This window comes from Protopterus annectens, chromosome 9.part0 (assembly GCF_019279795.1).
Source record: "Protopterus annectens isolate FY-2018-M chromosome 9.part0, PAN1.0, whole genome shotgun sequence".
Lineage (NCBI taxonomy): Eukaryota > Metazoa > Chordata > Ceratodontiformes > Protopteridae > Protopterus > Protopterus annectens.
In genome coordinates this window covers 878,556,537-878,581,564 of record NC_056743.1, presented here as the reverse complement: position 1 = coordinate 878,581,564, position 25,028 = coordinate 878,556,537, and the positions used below count along the sequence as shown (strand labels likewise).

Here is a 25,028-nt window from a genome sequence, read left to right as displayed (position 1 = left end):
CTCCTTTTGTTAAAACTGTTTGTCTGCTGGAGCTGTTATGAACTTGGAGGGTCTCCTGGGAGTGGGGTCCACTGAATCAGGAGCCGTCCATGCCTTCTTAGCAACCACCTGCATGAGGGGGTCGAAGGGGGGGGGACACCCAGGAGGTGGAAGGGCGAGAGCCAAACGCCTCAAGAGACACAGATTCCTCCGAAGGGTTGAGGGCTGGCCAATTTCCCTCTGTTTCAGGATCTCCAGAATGTCTGCAAATGAGACATCTTCAGAAGGGGAACGGGAACCCTCGGAATCATCCAAATCTGTGTCTGACGTGATGGACTCAGGTGAGTCAATGTGTTTCCTCTTACACTTCCTCTTCCGAGGGGGCTCTTCTGCCAAATCAGGAGAGGCCTCGGAAGAGGATGAAATCCCACAGGGGTTCCTGAGGAGCTGGCTCTCTGCGGTCCGGGATGAGGGAGTGAGTCGACTTAGCCTGCGGCACCATAGAGGGAGGGCGGACGGAGCCGACTGTGGAGTAGAGCCAGGCTCTAACACACTCCGCATGACCTCGAATACACCCCTGTCAGGCAGAGCCAGAGGTCCCCACTCCGAGAAGCTAAGAACCCCCCTCAGCACCGACAGTGATGGCTCCGAGGCCGATGTCGGAGCCGAACTCACCAGCGCCGAAGCACCGAGAGGGAGAGGGGGGTCGGACAAGGGTCCAATGCCACTCACCCTCGGAGCCGACGAGGAAGTCCGGCCGAGATTCTTCCAAGGAAGAAAACGGAGCCGGCGGAGCGAAGACAATTGTATCGGCTCCGACGCTATCACAGTCTCGGTTCCGACACGACCCGGCTCCGAGCTCAAGAGAGTCGAAGGAGGAATATGTTGATGGAACGGGGCAGGCATCGACTGATGAGTCGGGCTCTGAAGCATCTGGGCCAGTGCCTCGGACTTAAGTAGTCGACTCACTACCCTCTGAAGGTCATGATCCGACAGCCTCGATGACCTAGAGGAGTGAGATCTTTGGCTCCGTTCAGACAGCAGGGGAGATCCTGGAGCCGAATGAACGGACCCAAGAGATGGTGACCTGGACCTCTTCCTAGTTGTCGGCTCCGAAGGTCTGGTCGGAGCCGACACGGGAACTTCTACTACCTCGGCTCCGGCCGGGGCCGAGGGCCAGAAACTGTGGACTGAGACTTATCGGCTCCAGCCGGAGCCGATGAAGGCAGAGGTTGAGAAACCTTAGGTCTCGGCTCAGTTGCCGGAGCCAAAGACCTAGATGCCTTAGAGGGCTTCCCTGTTGAAACAGACAGGGAATCCTCTGGCTTGAGTAAGCCTCTGAGAATCAATTTATTCTTTCTTTCTTTCCTGCAGGACCCTGGGGCTGAAGCCATGGCACACAGCACAGGAGTCCTGCAGATGCAAAGGCCCCAGACAGTAGACACAAGAAGTGTGAGCGTCTGTCAGAGACATTTTCTGACAGCACGCATCACACTTCTTGAATCCGGAGACCTTTGCTTCTTTAGACATTTTTTTTTTTTTTTTGTCTTTGAACAGGTGTACACAAACACACACACAAACACACTAGTTACACCCTGTCAAGTTAAAATGTAATAAAAACCAGTAACTAGGATTTTAAAATAAAATAAAACACACACACCCCACTAGGGAAGGAAAGGCCTGTAGGCCCAAGGGAAGAACCTAAGGTTCTTGAGGGAAAAAAACGGAAATTTTTTAGAAGGGGATAAAATTTACTATAAACTAAGGGAATTAAGTAAATATATTAAAAATAAAGGGGTTTTGAAAGACTAATCTCAACAAGAAAAGTTACTCACCAAGAACCGGTAGAAAAACCAACCTCGAAGCTGTAGCGGCAAACGAGATCTGAGGTAACTCTCGCCTAGCATTGTGGGATATAAGGGGAGCCTCGAGCCGGTGGAACCAACTCTCGAGCTTTTAGAGTGGCCGAGTCGGAGCCGAGGTCGGCTCCGAACCCATCCAGCAAGAATGAAGGCGAGATAGACAACTTAACATGTACAGTTGTGCACACTTACCATAAATGTAGATGGTCGAGTGTATTTACTGTTGCAGTCATTACATTTAGGTAATCTGCTAGCAGGTTGCCCTCAGTCGGCCTGAATAGCAAAGTCTTGGGTCCTGCGTCAGTTGCTATCTCTTCTTCCATGACATCAGATCGTCAGGGGTATAAAACATGCAGCAGACGCCATTTTAATCAGATTTTCTTGCCCCAGATGTCAGGTGACCCCAAATGGCGATATATATATATATATATATATATATATATATATAAATATAAATATGTGTGTAATTTAGAACACAAAAAATATACCACCAACTAAAAGCAAATACACCAAAAAGGCTTTTGAGCATAATAAAAGAAAGGTGGAATGGGATCTGATCCCCTTGGGGACAGGTTTACTATGGTGCATGTAGCAGAAACGAATACAATGGAGATATCCATTTTGAAATAGTCTGCTTTGAAATAGCCTTTCCCTCTGCCCCTGCAGCAAATGTCACCAGTAATTGCTCAGATTTTCTTACAGATTTTGTCCTGTTTAAGTAGAATCTTAGTTGTCTGTGTACATCCAATGAATGCAAAATCCACTCCCCCTTGTTCTGTGGATTTGGGAAAAAAGTTGGCAGATAAATGGTCTGATTAAGAGCCACACTGGATACCACCTTAGGCATAAAGAATGGATTGGTCCTGAGGGCCACCCTGTCTGGATAAAAGACAATGAAAGGCTCCACTGCCATGAGGGCCTGTAGTTCTGAAAGCCTTCTAGCTGTAGTGACTGCTAAAAGAAAAGCTGTCTTCCAAGAGAGAAATGTTTTGTCTGCAGTAGCTGCTGGTTCAAAAGGAGGTAGGGTGAGTTTTTCCAGCACAAAATTGAGGTCCCATGGAGGAGTTGGTCCTCTCCTGGGAGGTCTCAAATTTCTGACCCCTCTGAGGTACTGCTTTAGCAGGGGATGAGAAAAGAGAGGAGGCTCTGTGTTGTAATGAGCCGAAATGGCAGAGGCATGGATTTTTATAGAAGAAAAAGATAGGCCCTTATGAAGCATCTCAGTTAAATATTGCAGAATCTGAGGAATAGTGGGCATTGCTGTGTTTATTCCTTGTACTTGATTCCAGGCACAGAATCTTTTCCATTTATCAGCATAAGATTTTCTAGTACTAGACCTTCTAGCCTCCAAAATGACATCCATCACAGGTTTACTGAGAGATGTGATTGGTGAAATTAGTTGATTAGCCATGCTGCAAGATTCAGAGTTTGGAGCTGAGTGTGCAGAATTTGATAGTTCTGCTGAGACAGTAGATAATGCGTCTGAGGCAGGGACCACAGAGGAAGGTGTGACATATTGCGTCGGAGCGGGTACCAGTGTTGGCGAAGCCAGTCTGGAGCAATCAGAATCATTTTCGTTTTTTCCTGTCTGACTTTTAGTAAAACCTTGGGGAGCAGAGGTAGAGGGGGAAAGGCATAGACTGATAGGTTTTTCCAGCTGAAGGATACAGCATCCAATTTCCAAGCTTTTTTGTGATGAATCCTTGTGCAGAATTTGTCCAACTGATAGTTAAGGGGAGAGGCAAAAAGGTCTATGTTTGGTTCCCCCATTTTCGTGTCAACATGCTGAAGATTTGTGGATCCAGTTTCCATTCATATGGGTCCATAAGATTTCTGCTTAGTTCGTCTGCTAAGAGTATTTTGCTTTCCTGGCAGGTATTGAGCTTGTAGATGTATTTGGCAAGTCAAGGCTGTGTTCCACAAGGCCATGGCTAGTCTGCAAAAGGGGTAGGAGTGGGTACCTCCCTGCTTGTTTATGTACCACATAACTGTGGTGTTGTCCGTCTTCATCAATAGTTGTCCTGGATGAAGAAAGTCCTTGAAGGCTGTCAGAGCATTCTGTACAGCTAGCATTTCTTTCTGGTTAATATGTAAGTGCACTTGATTTGGGCTCCATTCACCCTGAATGCATCTCTCTGCCAGATGGGCCCCCCAAGCATAATCTGAAGAGTCTGTAGTCAGGGTTTGGGTGGCAGAGGGTGGAATGAATGACAGTCCCTTGTTTTGGTGACAGGCCTCTGCCCACCATAGGAACTCCTGTTGCAGGCAAGGAATGATAGGAATCATTGTTTCCAGGCTGTGACAATGTTGACTCCATAATTTTTTGGGTACCATTGAAGTTTCCTCATATGCAGTCTTGCATATGGAATTAGTAGAATGCAGGAAGCCATGAACCCCAAGGCCTGCAGAATTTGTCTTGCAGATAGCTGGGTTTTGGGGGCCACTTGTTTGAAGTATGTCATCAATTGAATTTGTTTTTCTCGTGTGAGGTAAGCCATCTGGGCAGTTGTATTCAAGCTTGCACCCAGGAATGTAATTATTTGCGGAGATACCAGCTGTGATTTCTTTTCGTTTATGGTGTACCCTGGGCATGTTGGAAGCCTTTTTACAAACACCAGATGCTGTAGAGGAGTGTCCTTGTTTTCTGCCTGAATTAGACAATTGTCCAGATAAGGATAAATTTGAATGTTTCTTTGTCTGCAAAATGCAATTACTGGTGCCAGGCACTTTGTGAAGACCCTGGGCGCAGTAGATAAGCCAAATGGCAGTGCAGAGAATTGGCAATGCAAATAGCCTGCTTTGAAGCAGAGGTATCTTCTGCAAGATTCCCTGATTGGGGTATGCAGGTAAGCATCTTTTAAGTCTACAGTTACCAACTAGGCATCCTTGCCAACATAGCCAGTAACTGTTGTAGATTCAGCATCTTGAATTTTGGAATGTCCAGGAAAGTATTTAGAATGGATAAGTCCAGAATTGGACACCATGATTTGTCTTTTTTGGGTACTAGGAAAAGTCTTGAATAAAAACCTTGTCCTTTTTCCTTTTCTGGTACTGGTTGAATAGCCCACATATCCATGAGGGACATAACTTGTTTTTGGGCCTCTGCCCACTGATATGGAGGCAGAAGTGGCCATCCATTTGGAATTGGCAACGTGTGGAAATGAAATCTGTATCCCTGGGATACTATATTTAAAACCCACTTGTCCTGGGTAAGGGGGCTGCCAAAAGATAAGTGCTTGGAAATGGCAGAGGAAAGTCATTGAGACTGTTTACCGTATGGGGGCTGCTTTGCTACTTCCAGATTTGGAGGTGGAGGCACCCCATTGTTTTGTTCTGTAAGTTCCTTGTGACAGAAACCTGGAGCCTTTGGAGTGTCTTGGTTTGACCTGAGCGGCTCTGTTGGATACTGGAAAGGACCAATTCTTAGTAGGCCAGTGCCTACTGAACCTGGGTGGCTGCACTTGGAAATCTTTTACAGTTTGCATAGATTTAGCTTTGTCTTCCATCTTTTTCAAAACTTATTCTGCCTTACTACCAAATAAACTGTCCTGTTGTAAAGGAGCATCCAACAATTTTGCTTTAACATGATCAGGCAGATTTTGCTCCTTGAGCCAAGCAAGCCTTCTTATCACAGATCCAGTTACGGCGGCCCTGCAAGAGGCCTCCAAGGAATCAAAACCACATTGCAAAGTATGCTTTCCAACTTGTTCAGCTAAATGCAATAACTCTATTTTCCACACAGTCAGAAATCAACAACATTTTCTGTTTCAGTCAGCCCATGACATGCTGCTGATATTTAAGCATATGAAACTAACAGTTTAAAGCCCTGATTGCCAGGGTTGCAGACGTGTAAACCTTCTTACCCAATCTATCCAGCGCCCTGGAGTCTCTTATCAGAAGGGGTAGGATTTTTAGCAGTAGAAGCCTTAACACCCTTGGGACCCGGAGAAATTGTTTCAGGGTCAGCAGTAGGGTTTTTAAAAATAAACTTGTGGGAGGTCAGGAACCCTGTAATATCTGCCTGGCTTAGTAGGATCCAGAGGCAGGGAATCAGGATTCAGAGAAAACATCATCAAAAATGTCTAAAGCAGGAACTATGGCCAAAGGCCCATGCTGAGGAAGAAGAAAATCCCTATGCCTCTTTTTGGATTCTGAAAAATCCTGACTCTGTCAATGAAAATGTTCCCTTAAAGTATGCAAAGTTTCTCCAAAAGAAAACTCCTCAGGAGGAGAAGCAGAAGGGATGGATTCTTCTGCATCAGAGTCCTGATAAGGTGGAATAGAAGATTCCTGATCAGAAGAGGAATCAGAAGAAATGGAAACCTGATCTGAAAATTCATAATCAGTGCCTTGCCTAGGCCTCTTAGCAGGAGGGGGTTGGGAACCCCTGATCAAGGTAATGAAATCCTGAGCCATTTTGATCATTTGTTTTTTAGGCACAGGGGGCTGAATACATGGCTCATGCGTCAGTTTTTTAGACATAGAAGTTGGTTTTGGCCTTGTTTTTGAGGATGGAGTTGGTTTAATATACAAATCTTTAGGCCTGAAAACATCCTCAGAAGCCGGTGCCTGCTCAGTGGCTCCGGACCCATCTAAGGGAGAGACATCCACTGGTCCAATACTTGAAGTGTCCCGCAGCATACCGGACTCCGAATAGGTCTCGGTAGAGGCCTGCGAATCAAAAATAGCGGGCATCAGGGAATGCGAAAGTGCCTCACCGAGTACCGGTGACTGTCTTAGGAGAAGCTTCGTCATCGGTTTTGGACCTCGACGGTCTGTCTCTGTCTTTACCCTTGCGCTTTTTGTGAATTCCGGTAGTCTGATTGCTAACCAACGACATTTCTGGATAGTTAAATCTTGAGCCAAAATATTTAGATGTAAAAATATACCGATGCTTAATAGTGCGTTGGTTAAATTTAGCACAAAACCGACAGCAAGGCACGTTGTGGTCTGAGCCTAGGCAAGAAATATAGTACAAATGAAAATCCTTATGAGGTATTTGCTTCCCACAAGTAATACAATTATTAACTTTTAGTGACATCGGTAAGGAGCAAGAAAAAAAATTTCTCCAACGGGGTACTTAGCTTTAGGTTGAAGACTTCGGTTCTGAAACTCGAAAATGAAAATTGCTGGAATTGGCCGACCAGCACTTGCGAACTGCTTCTGCTTCGGGCAGCAAGAAAAACTGATTAAAATGGCATTGGCTGCATGTTTTATACCCCTGACTACCTGATGTCATGGAAGAAGAGACAGCAACCGACGGAGGACCCAAGACTTTGCTATTCAGGCCGACTGAGGGCAACCTACCAGCAGATTACCCAAATGTAATGACTGCAACAGTGAAACACAAAGAACATCTGTTTTGAGCAGATGGAATGTAAACCGCAAGAAGAGTCACCTTGTACTGAGTTGACAATTCCCATACCCTGGGGGCTAACCTGCAAAGAAGTTAAGACTTTGCCCCCCCCCACCTTGTTTATATACCAGAGAACAGTGGTGTCATCTGTGAATATTTTCAGAGGACCTGGTAGAAAGAGAGGATGAAAGGCCTGTACAGCTAGAATCAAGAGTTCTCACTTCCTTGATGTTAATATGGTGTCTCCTTTGGCAAGGGGACCAAAGGCCCTGAACTTTCTTAGAAGCAAATGTTGCCCCCCACCCTATGTCTGAGGGTCAGTGAACAGACGCTGCGATGTCTGGGGCCAAAGAGGAGGAAGGCCAGGATTCACAACAAGCTGTTGAATTCACCAAAGAAGCTCTGTTTTTAGGCAGGGAAGGAGAGGAATCACTAAATCTAGGGGGTGAGCATGCTGTGTGAAGACTGACTTTACAATGTTTTACAAAGGGCAGCATGGGAATAGTGGAAGTCATGAACCCTAGAAGTCTTAGAAACTCCCTGGCTGTAATGGATGGAAGAGGCAGAAGGTTTTCCAGAAATGCAATGAGGGACTGAACATTGTCCGTACGAAAAAAAAAAAAGATAAGGTCTGTCCTGAACCTGCACCCTAGGAAAATGTGATTCTACGATGGTATCAAAGGATTTTTTGAAATTTATGGTGAACCCTAGACTTTGAAGGCAATGAATGGCCATCTGCAAGCTTTCAGACAACTGTTCTGACTAAAGGAGCCAGGAAGAGAAGATCATCCAGGTAGGGATATACCCAGATACCCTGAACTCTCAAAGAAGGCAATCACAGGGGCCAAACATTTTGGGAATACCCTTAGGGCAGTGGAAAGACCAAAAGGCAAGGCAGGGAACTGAAAGTGCAAAGAACCCACAGAGAAACGTAGAAATTTATTGTACAGAATATGGATGTGAATGTGTAGATAAGGAGCTTTGATGTCCCGAGAGACCATGCAAGACTGAGGTGAAATCAGAGGAAAGAGGTTTTGTAAAGACAGCATGCAGAAAGATGGCACTTCTAGGAAAGTGTTTAAGTGGAAGTGATCTAGGATTGGTCTCAAGGACCATCTTTTCTGGGAACCAGAAACATCCTTGAGTAAACCCCCCCTGCATCTCTGATCCATTGGTATTATTCTGAATTGTCTCTTGAGAAAGTAGCCGAGATAAAACCTCTGGAAACAAATTCAGTTGACTTGAAGGGGGCTGTGGAATTCCCATGAAAGGAGGAAGAATTTTCCAAGTCATGAAGCATCCCTTTTAGATAACAGATAGAACCCAGGAATCTTGAGTGATGCTTGCCCAAAGAGGGTTAAGACTTGGAATAAGCTGCTGGTAGTCACAGAGAGCTGCACCTGGCTTGAAAGGGCTGCTGACTGGAAAGAGCTGAAGCAGTAGGTTTGGATTGGGGAGGCCTCCTAACAGATTTCCTAGGCCTGGAAGTAGAAGTAGAGGAGCAAACTGGTCTCCTAAGAAAAGATCTCTTAGGAGGAAAATTCCTATGGAACAGGAGAAACAAACAGGTGCTTCAAATCTTGTTTCCTTTTTTTCTCTTGCAGAGTCTTAAATAAGTCTGCAGCTGCAGAGCCAAAAAGAGCAGACTTATCCAGAGGTGTATCTAGCAGTTTTACTTTAATATTATCTGTCAATGGTTGAAGCCTCAACCAGGAATGTCTCCTAAATACAGAAACAGATGTAGCAGCTCTGGGTGATGCCTCAACAGCATCACAGCTGCACTTAATGGAATGTCTTGCTACTTGTGAAGAAGGTGTCAAAAGAAACTAAACCAGAGTTTTAATCCCAGTGTTTGGTAACTGAGCAAGAGCTTGAGAAGCCTGGGAAAGTAGAGCCAAGGAAAATCTAGACATATGGGTTTGATAATTTATTGTTCCGATACCTAAGGTGGAGGATGTGTAAACCTTTTTACCAAGTCTCTCCAGAATCTTGCTCTCCTAGTCAGATGGAAGAATTTTGGCAAAAGGAGACAATCAGGAAGACTTGTCAGAAGCTATGGAAACAGCAGCTGGATCATCCGAAGGACACTTACAGAGGAACTTGCAATCATCAGGCACCTTGTAAAATCTGTCTGGCCTCTTAGGGGCAGGAGCCTGGGAATCAGGGGCCTTTGAAGAAGAAACAAATGTGTCCAGAAAAGCTGGCAGTACTGCAGGCACTGCAGAAGGAACTTCCACATGCAAAATGTCATAACACCTTTTTTGCTCCTCAGAAATTTGGGAACAGTTCCATTTGAAAATTTTCCTCTTTGTTAATAGTTTCACCAAAATAAATCTCTTCAACTGGGGAAACCTCCCCCCATTAGATTCCTCCTCTGGAGATACATATTCAAGAGGAGATGTAATTTGTGTGGAATATGCTAAGGAATATTCATCAAAGGACGAGTCATCACCATCAGCAGAAAGAACCTGTTCCCCAACTCTCTGGACAGGAGAAGATGTAAAAGAAGGAACAGGAATCACAGAGGAAGGTTTTAAAGCCATCAGAGCATTAATTAAACCCTGAGAGAAAGCATCCCAGTCAGACTGTGGAGTGAAAGAGACCTGAGATTGTCTCATCTTTTGTTTTTTCTTTACTTGCATTCCTTAGTGGGTACCTCATCGGAAGCCGCTAGATAATCCGACCTAAACACGTCCTCAGAGGCAGTGCAGATGTCTGTTTTGGGGGACAAGAGGAACAATGGCTCACTGTGCTTGAGGGTCCCAGGGACTTTCCTTCTACTTTAGCTAGGGATCAACCACAACCCATTCCGGATGACAGGACAACGCCCAGTTCCTCCAGATCACCTCATGCAGAAATGCATGTAAAGAAGAAACAAAAGATGAGACACTCTTGGGTCTCTTCCAGAGAGGCTTTGCCGATAGGGCCTGTAGCTCAGAAATTCTTTTAAATGAAGTAATAGCTATTAAAAAAATGGTTTCCCAAGAAAGATACTTCGTATCATATTTCTCTGCCAGTTCAAAAGGCTTCCGAGTTATGCCTTGAAGTATCAGAGTAAGGTCTTAAGGAATAGAAGGGTCCTTTATCGGGGGTCTGAAGAAAAAATGCTTTTCCTGAAGCCAATTTGGATGAAGTCAGAGAAAAAGATTTGTTTCCAGAACTGAAATTTGAAATCTCTGCCAACTGAAGTTTAATAGTAGAGAAACTAGCTCCTCCTTTAAAAAGGAGTGTGAAAAAGGGTTGATATTCTGGTCAGAGGCACAAATAGAAAATCTTTTCCATTTGCTTTTGGAGACTTTCTTGGTAGATGCTTTCTGGGAAGCCAAGGTAATATTGCCAACTGGGGTAGAAAGCCTGGCCTGTCTAACTATTATCGGAAGTGTAGAAACCATGTGGTTAGCTTGAGGGTGTGGAGATTTGGATGTTGAATTCTCAATGGGTGAGACAGGAGATCCTGCGTGGGTTCCAGTATCCATGGAGGATATCACAAGTGAGACCGTAGAAAGGGGAACCATACCTGCCGAGGTCAGAAGGGGGCAATATGGATGACTTGAGCTTTTCTGCCTGCTTGTTTTCTGTAAGAACTTTGGAATTAGAGGATGAGGAGTGTAGGCATATAGGTGAACCAGGGGCCAATTGTGAATCAGCACGCCTCATGGTAACTTCCCAAGAGGAGGGATCAGAGTGAAGTACTTGCTGCATTTGTTGTTGAAGGGTGAGGCAGACAGGTCCCAGCAAGGCTGGTCCCAGCAGCTGAAGATCATACTCTGTACAGATTGATTGACAGATCACTTGTAAGGCATCAAAATGGATCCGCCGAATCTGTCTGTTAGCAAGCTGCTTTTCCCCAGGATGTGTGTTGCAATGAGAAAGTGGTGTGAAGTGATCGCCCATTCCCAAACCCTCATTGTCTCTCTGCACAGTGAATAAGATCGGATTCCTTCTTGCTTGTTGATGTACCAGACTACTGACATGTCTGACATGTTGTCTGTTTAAACTGCAATAGTCCCCAGTGGGAGAACGTGTTGAAATGCTTCCAACACTAGGACTGCTCTCACATCTAAGACACTGATATGCAGTCTGTGAAGGGAACCACATGTCTTGCACCATCTTTCCTAAGAAATAACCCCCTCACCCCAGTTGGGAAGTGCCTGTGGTCAATGTGGCAAATGGGGATGGAAGGATGGAACAGTCTGCCCAGAAAAAGATCATTGGACTGAAGCCACCAACATAAAATGTTTGCAGATTGGAGAGAGTCTTATGAAAAAAGATAGGGTCTGATAAAGACCACTGTGTACCTCCAAAGTCCACTGAAGAATGCAGAAAAATAATTCTGCTAAAAGGACCAGAAGTATTTCAGACATCAACTCCAGAGCTTGTAGTACTAATCTTGCTGGTGGAGAGGGTGAGAAAGTATCGACCGAACCTGAAGTCTTAAAAGATGTGATGTGATAGAGACATAAGGAAGCCACCTGATTTGTAGTGTTCAAAAGAGTCCCTATGAATTCCAGGGTCTGTACCAGGACTAAGTTTGACTTGACAGTTTACTGAGATGCTTAAGATATTGAAAACCTGGAGCAAATAGTCCCTGGCTTGTATACGTTAATGCTTGAATGGGGCGGTGAGGAGCCCATCGTTAAGAAATGGAAGCACCTGGAATCCTTCTAGTCTCGAGGGAGCTGCCACTACTGCCACGCACTGGTAAAAACCCTGGGGGCTATGGTGAGTCCAAAGGGCAGTGCTCCGAATTGGTAATTATTGGCTCCAGGCTAAAAGTGTAGACGTCTCCTGGATCACCTGTCTATTTTTATCTGATGATAAACATCCTGGAGATCTCTAGAGCACATCCAATTTGTCCTTGCTTAGAGAAGAGGCAGGATGGACTGAACTTATCTGGTTGGGTGGGACCTCTTGGATAACTTTTTTCTGTAGTAGCTTTTGTATTTCTTGTGCTGCATCCTTTCTCTGACTGGGTGGAATGTCAGGAAGTTTCTTATTTGAGGAGGAGACAGAGGAAGGGAAAATGGTATGCAGTAAACTCCAGATATGATTCTTAGCAACCATTAATCTGTTGTAATATCTGTCCAGGAGTCTAGGGGCAAAGAGAAACAACCCCCAACTGCCTCCAGAGTTGGACAGTCGGGCAGCACTTCAGGAGCAGTGATAGGGCCTATAGGAAAAGGAATCTTTAAAGCCCTGGTTCTGTGGGCTCTCTCTGCCTCTAGGGCAATGTCTACCATTAAAATTTCCTCCTCTGCCTCTGGAGGAATTATCCCCATCTAAGTCCTGGAAAGGTCCCGGAGATTTTTGGAACCACATCTTACCACACCTCAGTGGTTTCCAAATAAGGTCCGTTGAGGATTAGAAAACTTAATTCCTATGGCAAACTGTCTTTCCTCTTATTCGCTTGTGGTTTAGCACGTCCTTAACAGATGGCCCAAACAAGGAAGTGCCAAAGGGGGCACTGACAAAGGAAGTCTTGAAGGGCACCATAAAATCGCACAGCCACAACCAGGCATGTCTCCTTGTGGCTATACCTGAACTGGCTGCTCGTGAGGTACCTTCCACTGCATGGGAGATCAGCCTCATCAATGCATTTGAAATGGACAGTAGAGTGGCCAGTTGAGAAGTCTTTTTGAAAATCCTCAAAAGATGGAGTCCAAGAGAGTATTTGATAACTCCTTAGTCAACTCTCTCTCTCTAGCAAAGTGAAAGTGCCAAGTAGTTTAGAGACCTTAGCATGAAAGTAGCTGAGGTGAACACTCGCTTTCCAAATCTGTCCATCACTCTTCGACACCCTGTTTGCAGGATGGACAGAAGAGCTCTAACTCAGCTAGCTCCTTCTTGGTGGCTGCCGCCACCACCACAGCATCAACTGGGACACCCTTGCTCCAGTGGGGTCTATCAGCAGGAGGGGCCAGAATTTTGTCCGGGCGCTAGGGAACAGGTTCGACAGTGTCCGGTTCCTTCCAAGCCCAGTGGGAAACCAAGTCAATCAGTTCATCTACTGGGGGGCACCCAAGACGTAGATGGTCCAGAACCGAAAGCCTACAGAAACACTGCCTCTTCAGGAGAAGGAGACTGGGAAGGCCGGCCACCCTTCTGTCTGACGATCTCAACAATATTTCCAAAGGAGATGTCATCAGTTGGTGATATGGGGGATCCCGTTCCCTCATCAAAATCTGTCTCTTCTGTGAAAGACTCCATGGGCAAGTCTACGTGTCTCCTCTTGCATGTCCCATGGTGTCTCCTCTTGCATGTCCCTCTTCCAAGGAACTTCCTCCATGGGATGTTCGGGAGAGGTGTCAGAAGGGCGGAAATTCCTCTAGAGGAACTGCCTGGAGAATTCCCAGAACTAGCTAGTCCCTGTGGGATAGGTCTGATGGGCCCAGAGCTCAGAACCAAAGATGAGTGGGGGTGGAGGGGTAGGATCCAAGACAAAAAGAAGACAGTTCTCCGTGAAAGGAGAAAGCCCTTTCTTCCACCTTGAAAGCCGAAGGACCAGGGGAAACCCCTCCCTCTCTCCCCAAAACCGAAGCCTCCAAAGAAGGTAGGTCGGCGCCACCCCCGGAAATGGTCAGATCCTAAATTTTTTGGATCTTTTTAAACGGCTCCAAAGAAGGTCTAGGAGACTTTGGTTGAGACCTGCTTATGGTTTCCAAAGAAACAGACTAATGGTTTGGGAGTTTGAGCCCCAGAAGAATCAGGCAAGAGACCTAAGTATCAGTTTGTTGTGCCTGTTGGCTAATGCTTTGGAATTAAAGGTTAATGGAATTAAAGGTCAAGCACACTGAGCAGGCAGTGTTGAGGTCATCATATTCTAAGCAATAAATGCACTTCTTGTGAGCATCCGAACTGGGGATCTTATGCTCACATGAAGTGCATTTCTTGAACCCTCTCGGTTTCTCTAACATAGTGGAGAAAGGGCAACAGAGTAAGCTGTACAATAAAACAAGAACCAGGAAGAAAAAGGGATAGAAGTACCAGCTATGGTATGTTACAAAGACCTAAATAAAACATGCCAACAATGGTGTTTGACAAAACTACAGAAGTAGAAGAGAAACTATACAGTGCAAGAAAAATACTAACTCCTTTACACCAGCAAATGCTCAGAGGGAGGAAAAAGAAGTAAAATGGTAGAGCAGAAAGAGAGGAAATTGGAACAGAAGGACTATCCAAAAAATTTACCCAAAAAACAATCACTTAAAGCTTGACAGTGGAACCTACATCTAACCACGATGGTGGAAAACGAGTTCTAAGGTGTTGGGGAAAGAACAGAGTTTTATGGGTAGAGAGGAGCTCGAATGCTGGAAATGAAGTCTAGTGTATGCAGCCAAGTCAGATTTGAGGATCGGATCCAAACCCATTGGTGAGGAAGAATGAAAAGGACAACATCAGATTCAGGAGGTTTCATACGGAGTTTTACACCAACTAAAGTGCTGTTTAGATTCATAAAAGGTCAGGAATACACATCTGACATATCACTACACTATTTTTTCAAAAAACATAACGTAGAGCAGGAAATGAAAATGACAGTGTCGTGTAAAAAGGTATGCAGACATGTGACCTACCCTAGTCTAAGGATGTAATTTGTTATGGAAGACGGACAGGACTTGGGCTAGTAAAGAACCTTGTGAAGATATATGCTGTTTAGAAAGGATGAGACAAATGGGTATGTCTAACCCTCAAGAGCCAGTGGCTCACACAGTCTAACTGGAACAGTGAAACAAAAGCTGTGGACACACCATCAAAACTCAGCCCTTCCAAAACAATCAGCAACAAAACAGACTTGAAGGGTCAGGTCAGACCTATGAATAACGAATTTGCAATTTGCCCATGACCCAAACAACAGAATGCGCTTTATAACAAAGTAATTCTGGAAAAAAACACTGCTAGAATGAGACCTCATCACAAGGGACTAAAAAATAGCTGCTAGGAGCAAAATATAACCTGAGCATCAAGCAAAGCCACATGTAAAAAGCAAAGCACATTTCCCACACTTTAAAACCATTTTGACATAGAATACAGTTAACAGAATAAGCTGCCACTTCAGTCATTGAAAACCCACTAACCAACTAGTTTTTCTTTTCTGTTTTTCATCTGAGCCCATGGCTCTGACTTCCAACCTGCCACCCTGCCTCATTCTTCCAGTTAATCTTAACAGACTAGAATAAGTGGAGCAACAACTGCAATCAAACAGTGTTTTGTTATTTTTACTTTTTTGCAAAACCTTTCACAAGCAGGATGGGTACTGCACTTCAGCACAACATTCTCCATGAGCCCTATATCATCTCAATATGTGCAATCAAATAAATGTTAACCAGATTAACCCCCCCAATTACTGGAGATGCCAGAGCCAGAGAGCCACTCCACTACAGCTGCTCAAAGTGGTTTAGATCTGATCTACACTTGTACAAACTATTCCCCAGGTGCAATCATTTCAAAGTAGAGGTCACTGCCTGCAGTTAGAGATCTAGGAGCATTTTCTGCCTCTTCACAAATGAAGACCCTTATGATGCTCAGGTATCATTCTGAATTCTGGTCTCAGACAGAACTTCAACGGTGTCATGTTTTGTTTTTTTTTACCCCCCCCCCCCCCCCAGAAAACAGGCAAGCATGCAGAACCTCGCCGTTCACCCCTTCCTCCAAACCAGCTCCAGCAGGTGCCTAAGTTAAGGCTCATACATGGACCATGGTCAAGCCTTTATCCTTTATATCAACACTGCTGGATTAATCTTATTAAGCCTTTCAAAGTTTTTAAAGATGAAGTTTATGACTCAAAAGCAGTGGTGACAATGCAAAGCACGTGTTCTCAATGTGTACCTTCCCAGTGACTATTTCTCCATCTGCTAGTAGCACTCCACTGCACAAGTAAAGTCTGATGCCCCTTTCCTTGCGACAAGTGTGCAGTTAAACAAAATATTCCATACGAGATCTATCTGTGCCCCATACAACAGAAAGATATACATAATGTTAAAGGATCATCCAGGATAATGTGCAACATCACTCTGCTAGTCTTTGCCATTGTCATCCCATAATGAAAAGTAGAACTCACATTCACCTTACTTGCTGACAGTCCCTAAAGTCTTCCCTTCTGTTCAAGCCCCTCTCTGTATATTGTTATTTGGGATTCTGTGACTCAAATAAAACTGTATTCTCCTTTGCTCTTACAGTCCCAAGATGCTGCTACTCATTCCAAGGTTTTTTTCCACATCTTATGATCTGTATGAATTTTCAAGCTGTACAGTATTGTTAGCAGGACAAAATTCCAATGCTTAAGAACTTGTGCAATACACAACTTACCTCCCTGCTGCTCATGGCATCAAGACTTTGACTCTATGACCATGGCTTTATTTACACATAGGGAATATGGAGTCTTTGACTTGTTGAAAGAAAACTATGCACAATCCCACCAAAATTCTACCATACTGCCCAAAAAATTTCACTTAATTGTGACTTGGTGAATGTTACTTCCAAAATAAATGAATAAATACATAAATAAATATAATAAAGATAAAAGATTCTGGCATTTTGTCCATTACTAACGACATGATCTGGGTCTATAATAACAAAAGAAGAATCTACCACTCATTTCCAGTTCTGTGAATTTCTGACAGAAATGACATTAACTTTTGCTGCTGCTTCTCCTAAGATTTTGACACTCCATGCTGCTACTCCTAAGATTTTGACACTCCATGATTATATCTTAACACCATAGGTTCATAGGTTGGTACTAGGCTATCGGTCCTAAGGGCTATGCAAGCCTAGCCATAATAATTCCCTGGAAATTTTTTCCCACAATATTTACTTCTCTGGGCCCCTCTGTCTAGCAGGGCGACAGACATGATCCCCGGGGTGAATTTCCTGTCTCCCATCCAATCATCAAGGTTCCTTTTGAAGAGGGCCAATGAGGTGCTCTGCTTGACATGTATGGGCAGTCTATTCCAGAGTATGGGGAGTCTCTGGGTCAGGAACCTATCCCTCCAGCATGTTTTGTTCATTGTGATAAGGTTTAGATCCCTGAAGCGTGTGGCTCTGAGGGATTGGGATTTCTTTAAGTGGAGCATGTCCAACAGCTCAGGGTTTGACATGGCCTTGTATGTTAAGCAGAGATCGCCTCTGAGTAGACGATATGCCACAGAGTATAGCTGGAGTTTTTTTTAGACGGTCAACATATGGCATCTGCTTTAGGCCTGTGATTCTTTTAGTGAGGTATTTCTGTGGCCTTTCCAGCTGTTGCAGATGTCTTGTGAGGTACATACCAAATGGGGCATTATACTCTATAATGGGTCTAATGAGGGATGAGTACAGTGGGACAATGACCTCCTTTTTTCTGGATGAAAAGCACTTAGTGATGAGGTGTGCCACGTAGAAGGATTTCCTGACTGCTGTGGCGATGTGGTTATCGAAAGTGAGACCACTGTCCACTTGTGTCCCTAAGTCTCTCATCACACTTTCGATGTTTAGTGTCCTGCCACCTATGTGGTAGTTCGTGGGTACATGTTTTTTTCCCAAAGGGGATGACTATACATTTCTTGGCATTAAGCTTGAGCCCATGGCTCTGGCACTAGGCATCTGTTTCTGTAAGGCCCTTTTGTAGAATATCCACATCATTTGGGGATTCAATAATTGCTCCAAGTTAGCAGTCATCTGCAAACTTTGTTAGCCAGAGTCCCTTAGTGTTGGCCTGTACTTCAGAGTAGTAGATGCCAAACAAGAGTGGTCCCAGGACTGAACCCTGAGGTACTCCACTTGTCTGGAGCTGGATTTGGAGTCGGCTACTTTTACAGTCTGGGTTCTGTCAGTAAGCCAGTTGGCAACCCATCGAGTGACGTAGGGATTTATGCCCAGCTTAGTAAGTTTATCTATGATTCCAGAGTGGAGGATGGTGTCAAAGGCCTTGGCAAGGTCCAGATAGGCTGTGTGGACCTCCTTACCCTCGTCCACAGCTCTGGAGACCGATTCAAAGATGTCAATCAGATTCAAGAGACAAGATCGGCCCTTCACAAACCCAAACTGGGTGGGGTCCAGTGTCTGGAGGTTGCCAATGTCTTTGTTTATAAGTTCCATGATAATGCGTTCCATGCCCTTGCAGATCAGGCTTGTCAGACTGATGGGACGGTAGTTCCTAGGATCCAAGATGGATCCTCCCTTGTGGATCGAGATAACTGTAGCTGTGAGGTGCGGCTATGATTAAACATGACACTTAGGTGGGTTGCCAGTTCATTTTGTAGTTCATGTAGTACACAGCCTGGGATGTCATCTGGTCCCATGGATGCTGCATTCTTAGCTTTGAAGAGTGCTGTTTCTACCTGTGTGGCTGTGATTATCGGAATTTGGCAATCTTTTGGTATTGAGATGGGCCCTTTAGGGGGTGAGAGGGGAGTGAAGTTGGCACTAAATCGATCTGCCAGGAAATTGGCAATATCCTTGGGATCAGTATATTTAATGCCATTCTGTTGTAGCTCAGAGCAGATCTGAGCATTGCCATTTAGATTCTTGACATAACAATAGAATGCCTTGTGGTTGTCTTTGGAATCTTTGGCAATTTTATTTTCGTAACTAGCGTTTGAGGATTTTATGAGGGATCTCAGCTTCTTACTCAGGCTGAAGAGGGAGTTTTTTTGCATCCTGGGATTTTCCTCTTTTCTGCAACAGTTTCTTCCTTCTGTTGTATAGTTTGTTTATAGCAGGGGACCACCAGATTGGCTTCCTTTTTTTGGAGAAGAGCATCTTGGTTCTATTTGGGATGGCACGATTCATGCACGAGTGGATGTGCTCGTACAGTGCCTTAGTGTAGGATTCTGCAGTCGAACTTCCAGATCCCGTCTGCGTGGGTGTTGTGAAGTTTGTCACTCCTGACTTCAGTAGCATGAAGTTGGCTTTGGAGAGTTTTTTTAAGGAGGCTTCCTTACTGGGGGTGGGGGTGGGGGTGGGGGTGGATGTGGATGTCAAGGGTGACTTGCTTATGGTCAGACCTGACCAATGAGGGGGTGACCATTGGTGTGGAGCATCTATCTCCCATGCTGGTAATGACCAGGTTTAGGATACTGGAGCCCCTGGTGGGACAATGGATTAGTTGATCCAGGGCGTTGGAATTTATGAATTCCAAGAACCGTTGGGAAAAGGAGTTGGTACCAGAGTAGTTTTCCCAATTAATGGCAGGGTAGTTTAAATCACCTAGTATTAAGGTGTTTGGTTGTATCTTAATATTTTCCAGTATGTTTAGGAAAGTAGTGAGAATCTTGGGGTATGGTGGGGGATCTATAGCAAGCTACAATTTGGACTGCAGTCTTACCTAGTGTTAGTTGCACCTGGAGAATTTCAGATGCATTGTGTTGGGCAACTAGCCTGGAGGTGTGAATATCCTTGGTGAATATGGACACTCCTCCACCTTTAGTATTTCGGTCTTGGTTTTGTGGCCGAAAAGTGTGGTAAGAATTGTAGCCTGGTATTGCAGGGGTGCTCTCTGGAGCCTTGAACAAGGTCTCAGTCATTGCACAGATATCGATGTTCTCCATTTTTAGGAGTGCCTCGAGAGAGTGCATTTTCATTCATTCATTCATGCATTCCCTTCCTCTCCTTACAATTACATCCTTATACCTATATTCGTCTGTGGGGAGTTCCTCAAGTAGACCTCTCTGCCTCCCCTCTGAACAATCAACTGGCAAAATATTTTTCCAAGACTCCATGCAAGAAGGCCTGGAAGACAGATGGCTTTTCTCTAATTTGGACAGGAATGTTCCTGTATGCCTTTCCAGTAATATCCAGGGTACTTCTGAGGATACATAAAGAATCCCTCCCCCAAGATCACTGTGGTGATTCCCTTCTAGCTCAGACAACCATGGTTTTCCCTTCTTTTGGAAATGGCCAGGGGCAATTACCACAAGTTTCCACACAGAATGGATCTATTCACACAAGAACAAGGTGTTTGATGCACCTTGACATCAATCAACCTCAACTGACTGGATGATATGATCTTAATGACTTTTAGACAGCTGTTTCTGGAGAGCATGCAGCAAGTACTAATGGTGGCAAGAAAGCCAGCTACTAGAAAATCATGTATTACCAAATAAGGTTTTCTAATTGCAGCCACAACATAATCAGCACCCATCCAGGCCTGGCTAGATGTTCTCGGGTTTTACAATATTTGTCCTGTGGCCTTTCTTATTCCTCTATCAAAGTTCATTTATCTTCCATTTCAGCATGTCTGCCCATAGTTCTTCCTATTTCAAGGCAGTCGCATGTAAAAATTTTCCTAAAAGAAGTTTGCATAAAAGGCCTCCAAGTAAACTGATGGCCCCTCCTTGAGATCTTAATTTTGTGCTAGAGAAACTAACACTTGCTCTATTTGAACCAGTTAATCTGGCTGACTTGACGTTCTTAACATGGAAACCGGTTTACTGATTATTCTGACCTCTACAAGAAGGGTATTTGAGTTGCAAGCTCAACCCTAACTTATTTTCCACAAGAACAAGGTTTCTTTGAGAATGAATCCATCTTTTATGCCTAAAGTGGTATCCAAGTTTACTTTAAGTCAAACTATCCATCTCCCATTTTCTTTCCTGAACCTAAAAATGAGAGAGAAAGGATACTTCATACCTTGGATGTCCATGAATAACTCGCGTACTGTCTTGACAGAATTAAATCTTTCCGATCATTGGATCGATTGTTTATTTCTTGTGAAGATAAAAAGGGACAACCAGTGTCAAAACATACTATTTTCAACTGGTTGGCTAAGGCTATTACTTCTTATACTCACCATGACAAATCTATTCGAGGTAGGGTCAACACCCACTCTACAAGGATCTTGGCTTCTTCTATGACTTTTCAGAAAGAGTTGAATTCTAGAAGCTGCTACTTGGTCCTCTGTACAAACTTTTACAAAGCACTCTAAGCTGGATTCCATTTCTAGGTCGAGACCATGCTTTGCCAGGACCACTCTGCAAGGGCTCCTGGACCATTATCCTTCAATTTCCCAAATATAATTAGCGAAAGAAAGTTACTGTTTGTCATTTTTGCATTTAAGTTACCTGTAACACATTGCATTTAAGTTACCTGGCACTTGCTCACTAAAGCAATTATATAAGTCAGTACTAAAAAATTAAAAGCACTACACCCTCACACACTTCCCTTGAGTACCGTGTTCCCCATTGGCTCTTTATTTCAATTATAAAGGAATTCCCAATACTATTCTAGCATGTCCAAAGATCAGTTGTCAATCTCCTCTCCGGTCCAGCTGGTGAATCTGGGAATCTTGAGGCAATGTTACAACTGCCTCATGTACACAGACAACCCTCTCCTCCCAACAAATTCCAACACATGAGAGATGCAAAGTACAGTTTTGTACCTACCATAAATGTAGATGTTCGAGTGCTAATACAGCTGCAGTCATAACACATGGGTTATCCTGCCGTCAGGCAGGTCCTCGGTCAGCCGAATTCCAAAGTCTAGGTCCATTTTCTTCAGTTTTTCTTGCCCCAGATGTCAGGTGCCCCCAGAAGGAAGGCAAAACATAAATTTATGTAATAATGCAAAGTAATATAATCAAAAAACAGTACTTGCAAGCAAATACACCATAAAAGAATACCCCAATCAGGTTGTATGAGGAGGTGTTTGTCATTAGGCCTGTCCAAAGAGGGGGAAGAGGGAGGGAAACCTGGACTGCAGCTGTATTAGCACTCCAACATCTACATTTATGGTACGTACAAAACTGTACTATGTTCATCGTGCATACAGCTGCAGTCATAACAGATGGGTAGAATCCCAAAGCTAAAAAGGGGTGGCAGGCACTAAGTGGAACTAGGAGGAGCAAGGATGCCCTGCAAGACTGCTATGGCAAAGCCCGCTCTAGATTTAGAGTATAGTGGTAGGTGATAGTGCTTGGAGAAAGTATGCACAGAACTCCAAGTGGCTGCTTCCAAAATATCCTTGGTAGGAACCCCCCCTGAGGAAAGCTGCAGAGGTAGCTGTGGCCCTTGTGGAGTGAGATCTGATGTTTGTAGGCACAGCTTTTCCATTAAATGAATAACAAAAGCGTATGCAGTGGGCTATCCATTTTGAGATTGTCTGTTTGGAAATAGCCTTTCCTTGAGCACCTGTAGCATAGGACACAGAGTTGCTCTGATTTTCTGAATGGCTTTGTCCTGTCCAAATAATAACGAAGCTGTCTGTGAATGTCCAAGGAATGTAGTAGTCTCTCCCCTTTGTTTTGTGGATTAGGATAAAAAGTAGGTAAGTGGATAGCCTGATTCAAGGCTACACTGGATACTACCTTTGGCATAAAGGAAGGGTTGGTTCGTAAGGAAACTCTGTCCTGATGGAAATTGATGAAAGGTTGCACAGCCATGAGGGCTTCTAGTTCCGAAACCCTGCGTGCTGAGGTGATAGCCAGAAGGAAGGCTGTTTTCCATGACAAATATTGCAGTTCTGTTGAAGCAGCTGGCTCAAATGGAGGCAGGGTCAATTTTTCTTAAATGAAATTGAGGTCCCAAGCAGGTACTGGTTGCTTCCTTGGGGGTTTTATATTCTTAGCCCCTCTGAGGAACTGTCTTAAGAGCGGATGAGAGAATAAAGGAGGATCAGTGTTGTACTGTGCAGAAATGGCTGAAGCATGGATTTTGATGGAGGAGAATGAAAGTCCACTGTTTAGCATCTCAGCTAGGTATTGTAATATTTGAGGTAAATTCAGTATCTCAGGATTCTGTCCCTTTTTCTGATTCCAGGCCCAAAACCGTTTCCATTTGGCGGAGTAGGCTTTTCTAGTAGAGGGCCTTCTGGCCTCCAAAATGACATCCTGCAACTCCTTGGAGAGGAGGGTCTGTTGGGAAATCAAGGAATCCTCCATGCGGCTAGATTGAGTGTTTTCAGCTGACTGTGAAGAATTTTGAAGTTGTGCTGGGTCAACAGAAGAGGAATTAGAGGCAGGATCCATGGTGGGCAATGCGTCAGGCTCCTCAGGAGTGGGTACCAGTGTTGTCTTGGCCAGTCTGGAGCAATGAGAATCATCTTTGTTCTGTCTGCTCTGGCTTTTAGTAGAACTTTGGGCAGCAGAGGAAGAGGTGGAAAGGCATAAACTGTCAATGTTGTCCAGGTGAAAGACAGTGCGTCCACTTTCCAGGCCTGTGGATGAAAGGTCCTTGTGCAGAATTTTTTCAATTGGTAATTTCTGTGGGTAGCAAAGAGATATATGTCTGGCCTTCCTCATGCTTGAATTATCTTTGCAAAAACTTGAGGATGCAACTTCCATTCGTGTGTCATATTTCTGCTTAGGTTGTCTGCCAGCGTGTTTTCCTTGCCTGGCAGGAATTGTGCTTGAAGTTGGATTTGTAATTCCAGAGCTGTGTTCCATAGAGACATGGCTTGCCTGCACAGGGGGTATGAATGGGTTCCTCCCTGTGTGTTTATGTACCACATCACTGTGGTGTTGTCTGTCCTTATCAATAGCTGGCCTGGATGCAGTAGGTCTTTGAAGGCCATAATAGCATTTTTTTACTGCTAGCATTTCCTTTTGATTGATGTGTAGGTGTTTTTCTTTTTGGGACCATTTGCCCTGAATGCACTGATCTGTCATGTGCGCCCCCCCAGGCGTAGTCCGAGGCGTCTGTTGTGATGATTTGATTTGCTTGAGGCATGCAGAATGAGAGACCTATGTTTCTTTGGCATGCTTGAGCCCACCACAGAAATTCCTTTTGGAGACGTGGAATGAGTGGTATAATTGTTTCCAAACTGTGGCTGTGTTGAGACCATAAGTTTTTTAGGTACCATTGAAGTTTCCTCATATGCAACTTTGCACATGGGATTAGCAGGATGCAAGATGCCATGAATCCCAGAGCCTGTAGGATTTTCCTTGCAGTCAGCCTGGTGAAGGTTGCCATTTTTCTGAAGTATTGAGATAGTTGCCCTTGTTTCTCTGGCGTGAGGTAAGCCATCTAGGTGTTTGTATTCAAGCTGGCACCCAGGAAAATTATTGCTTGCGAGGGTATTAGTTTTGATTTCTTTTTGTTGACTGTGTATTCCAGAAAGTTCAACAACTTTATTACAAACGCCAGGTGTTTCAGAAGTAAGTGTTTGTTGTCCACTTGGATCAGGCAGTCATCCAAATATAGGTATATTTGTATCCCTTGAAGTCCGCAGAAGGCAATTACTGATGCCAGGCATTTCGTGAACACTCTTAGATAAGCCAAAGGGCAATGCAGAGAACTGATAATGGGTTGAACCTGCAAGAAATCTGAGGTATCTTCTGCAATCTTGTCTGATAGGGACATGCAGGTATGCCTCCTTGAGGTCCAATGTTACCAGTCAAGACTCCTTGCCCAGCATGGGAAGAAGCTGCTGTAATGTGAGCACCTTGAATTTTGGCACGACTAAATATGTGTTTAGGATGGATAGGTCCAAAATAGGTCTCCAATCTTTGTCCTTCCTTGGTACAAGGAATAGTCTGGAATAAAAACCTTGACCCTGTTCTTGTGCAGGTACCTCTTGAATAGCTTTCATGTCCATGAGTGCTGAAATTTGTTTTTGTGCCTCTGCCCTTTGATTTTGTGGCAGGTTTGGCATGCCTCGCATTTTTGGAATGGTGTGAAAGTGGAATCTGTAGCCTCTGTCTATAATGTCCAGGATCCATTTGTCTTTTGTGACAATATGCCAATTTTTTGAAAATAATGCCAGTTTTCCACCTAAAGGTGCTGCCATTAAAGCTTTGCTTGACATGCAAAGGGGAAAGTCATTGTGTCTGCTTTCTGAATGGCTGTGATCTATCCTCTCCACCTCTTGGTGTAGGTTGCTTGCCACTGACTGGCTCTAAATGATCCTTGAGATTGCCCTCTAGC

At 44.4% G+C, this 25,028-nt stretch overlaps 1 protein-coding gene across 1 annotated transcript in view; it reads right to left on the bottom strand.

Moving 5' to 3' along the window:
• DCTN2 (dynactin subunit 2) overlaps positions 1–25,028 on the bottom strand; it is a 767,074-nt gene that overhangs the window by 384,797 nt on the left and 357,249 nt on the right. The window contains 3 exon segments of the mRNA XM_044083609.1: positions 725–744; positions 16,497–16,507; positions 17,930–17,975. Coding sequence (XP_043939544.1) covers positions 725–744; positions 16,497–16,507; positions 17,930–17,975 — 77 coding nt within the window.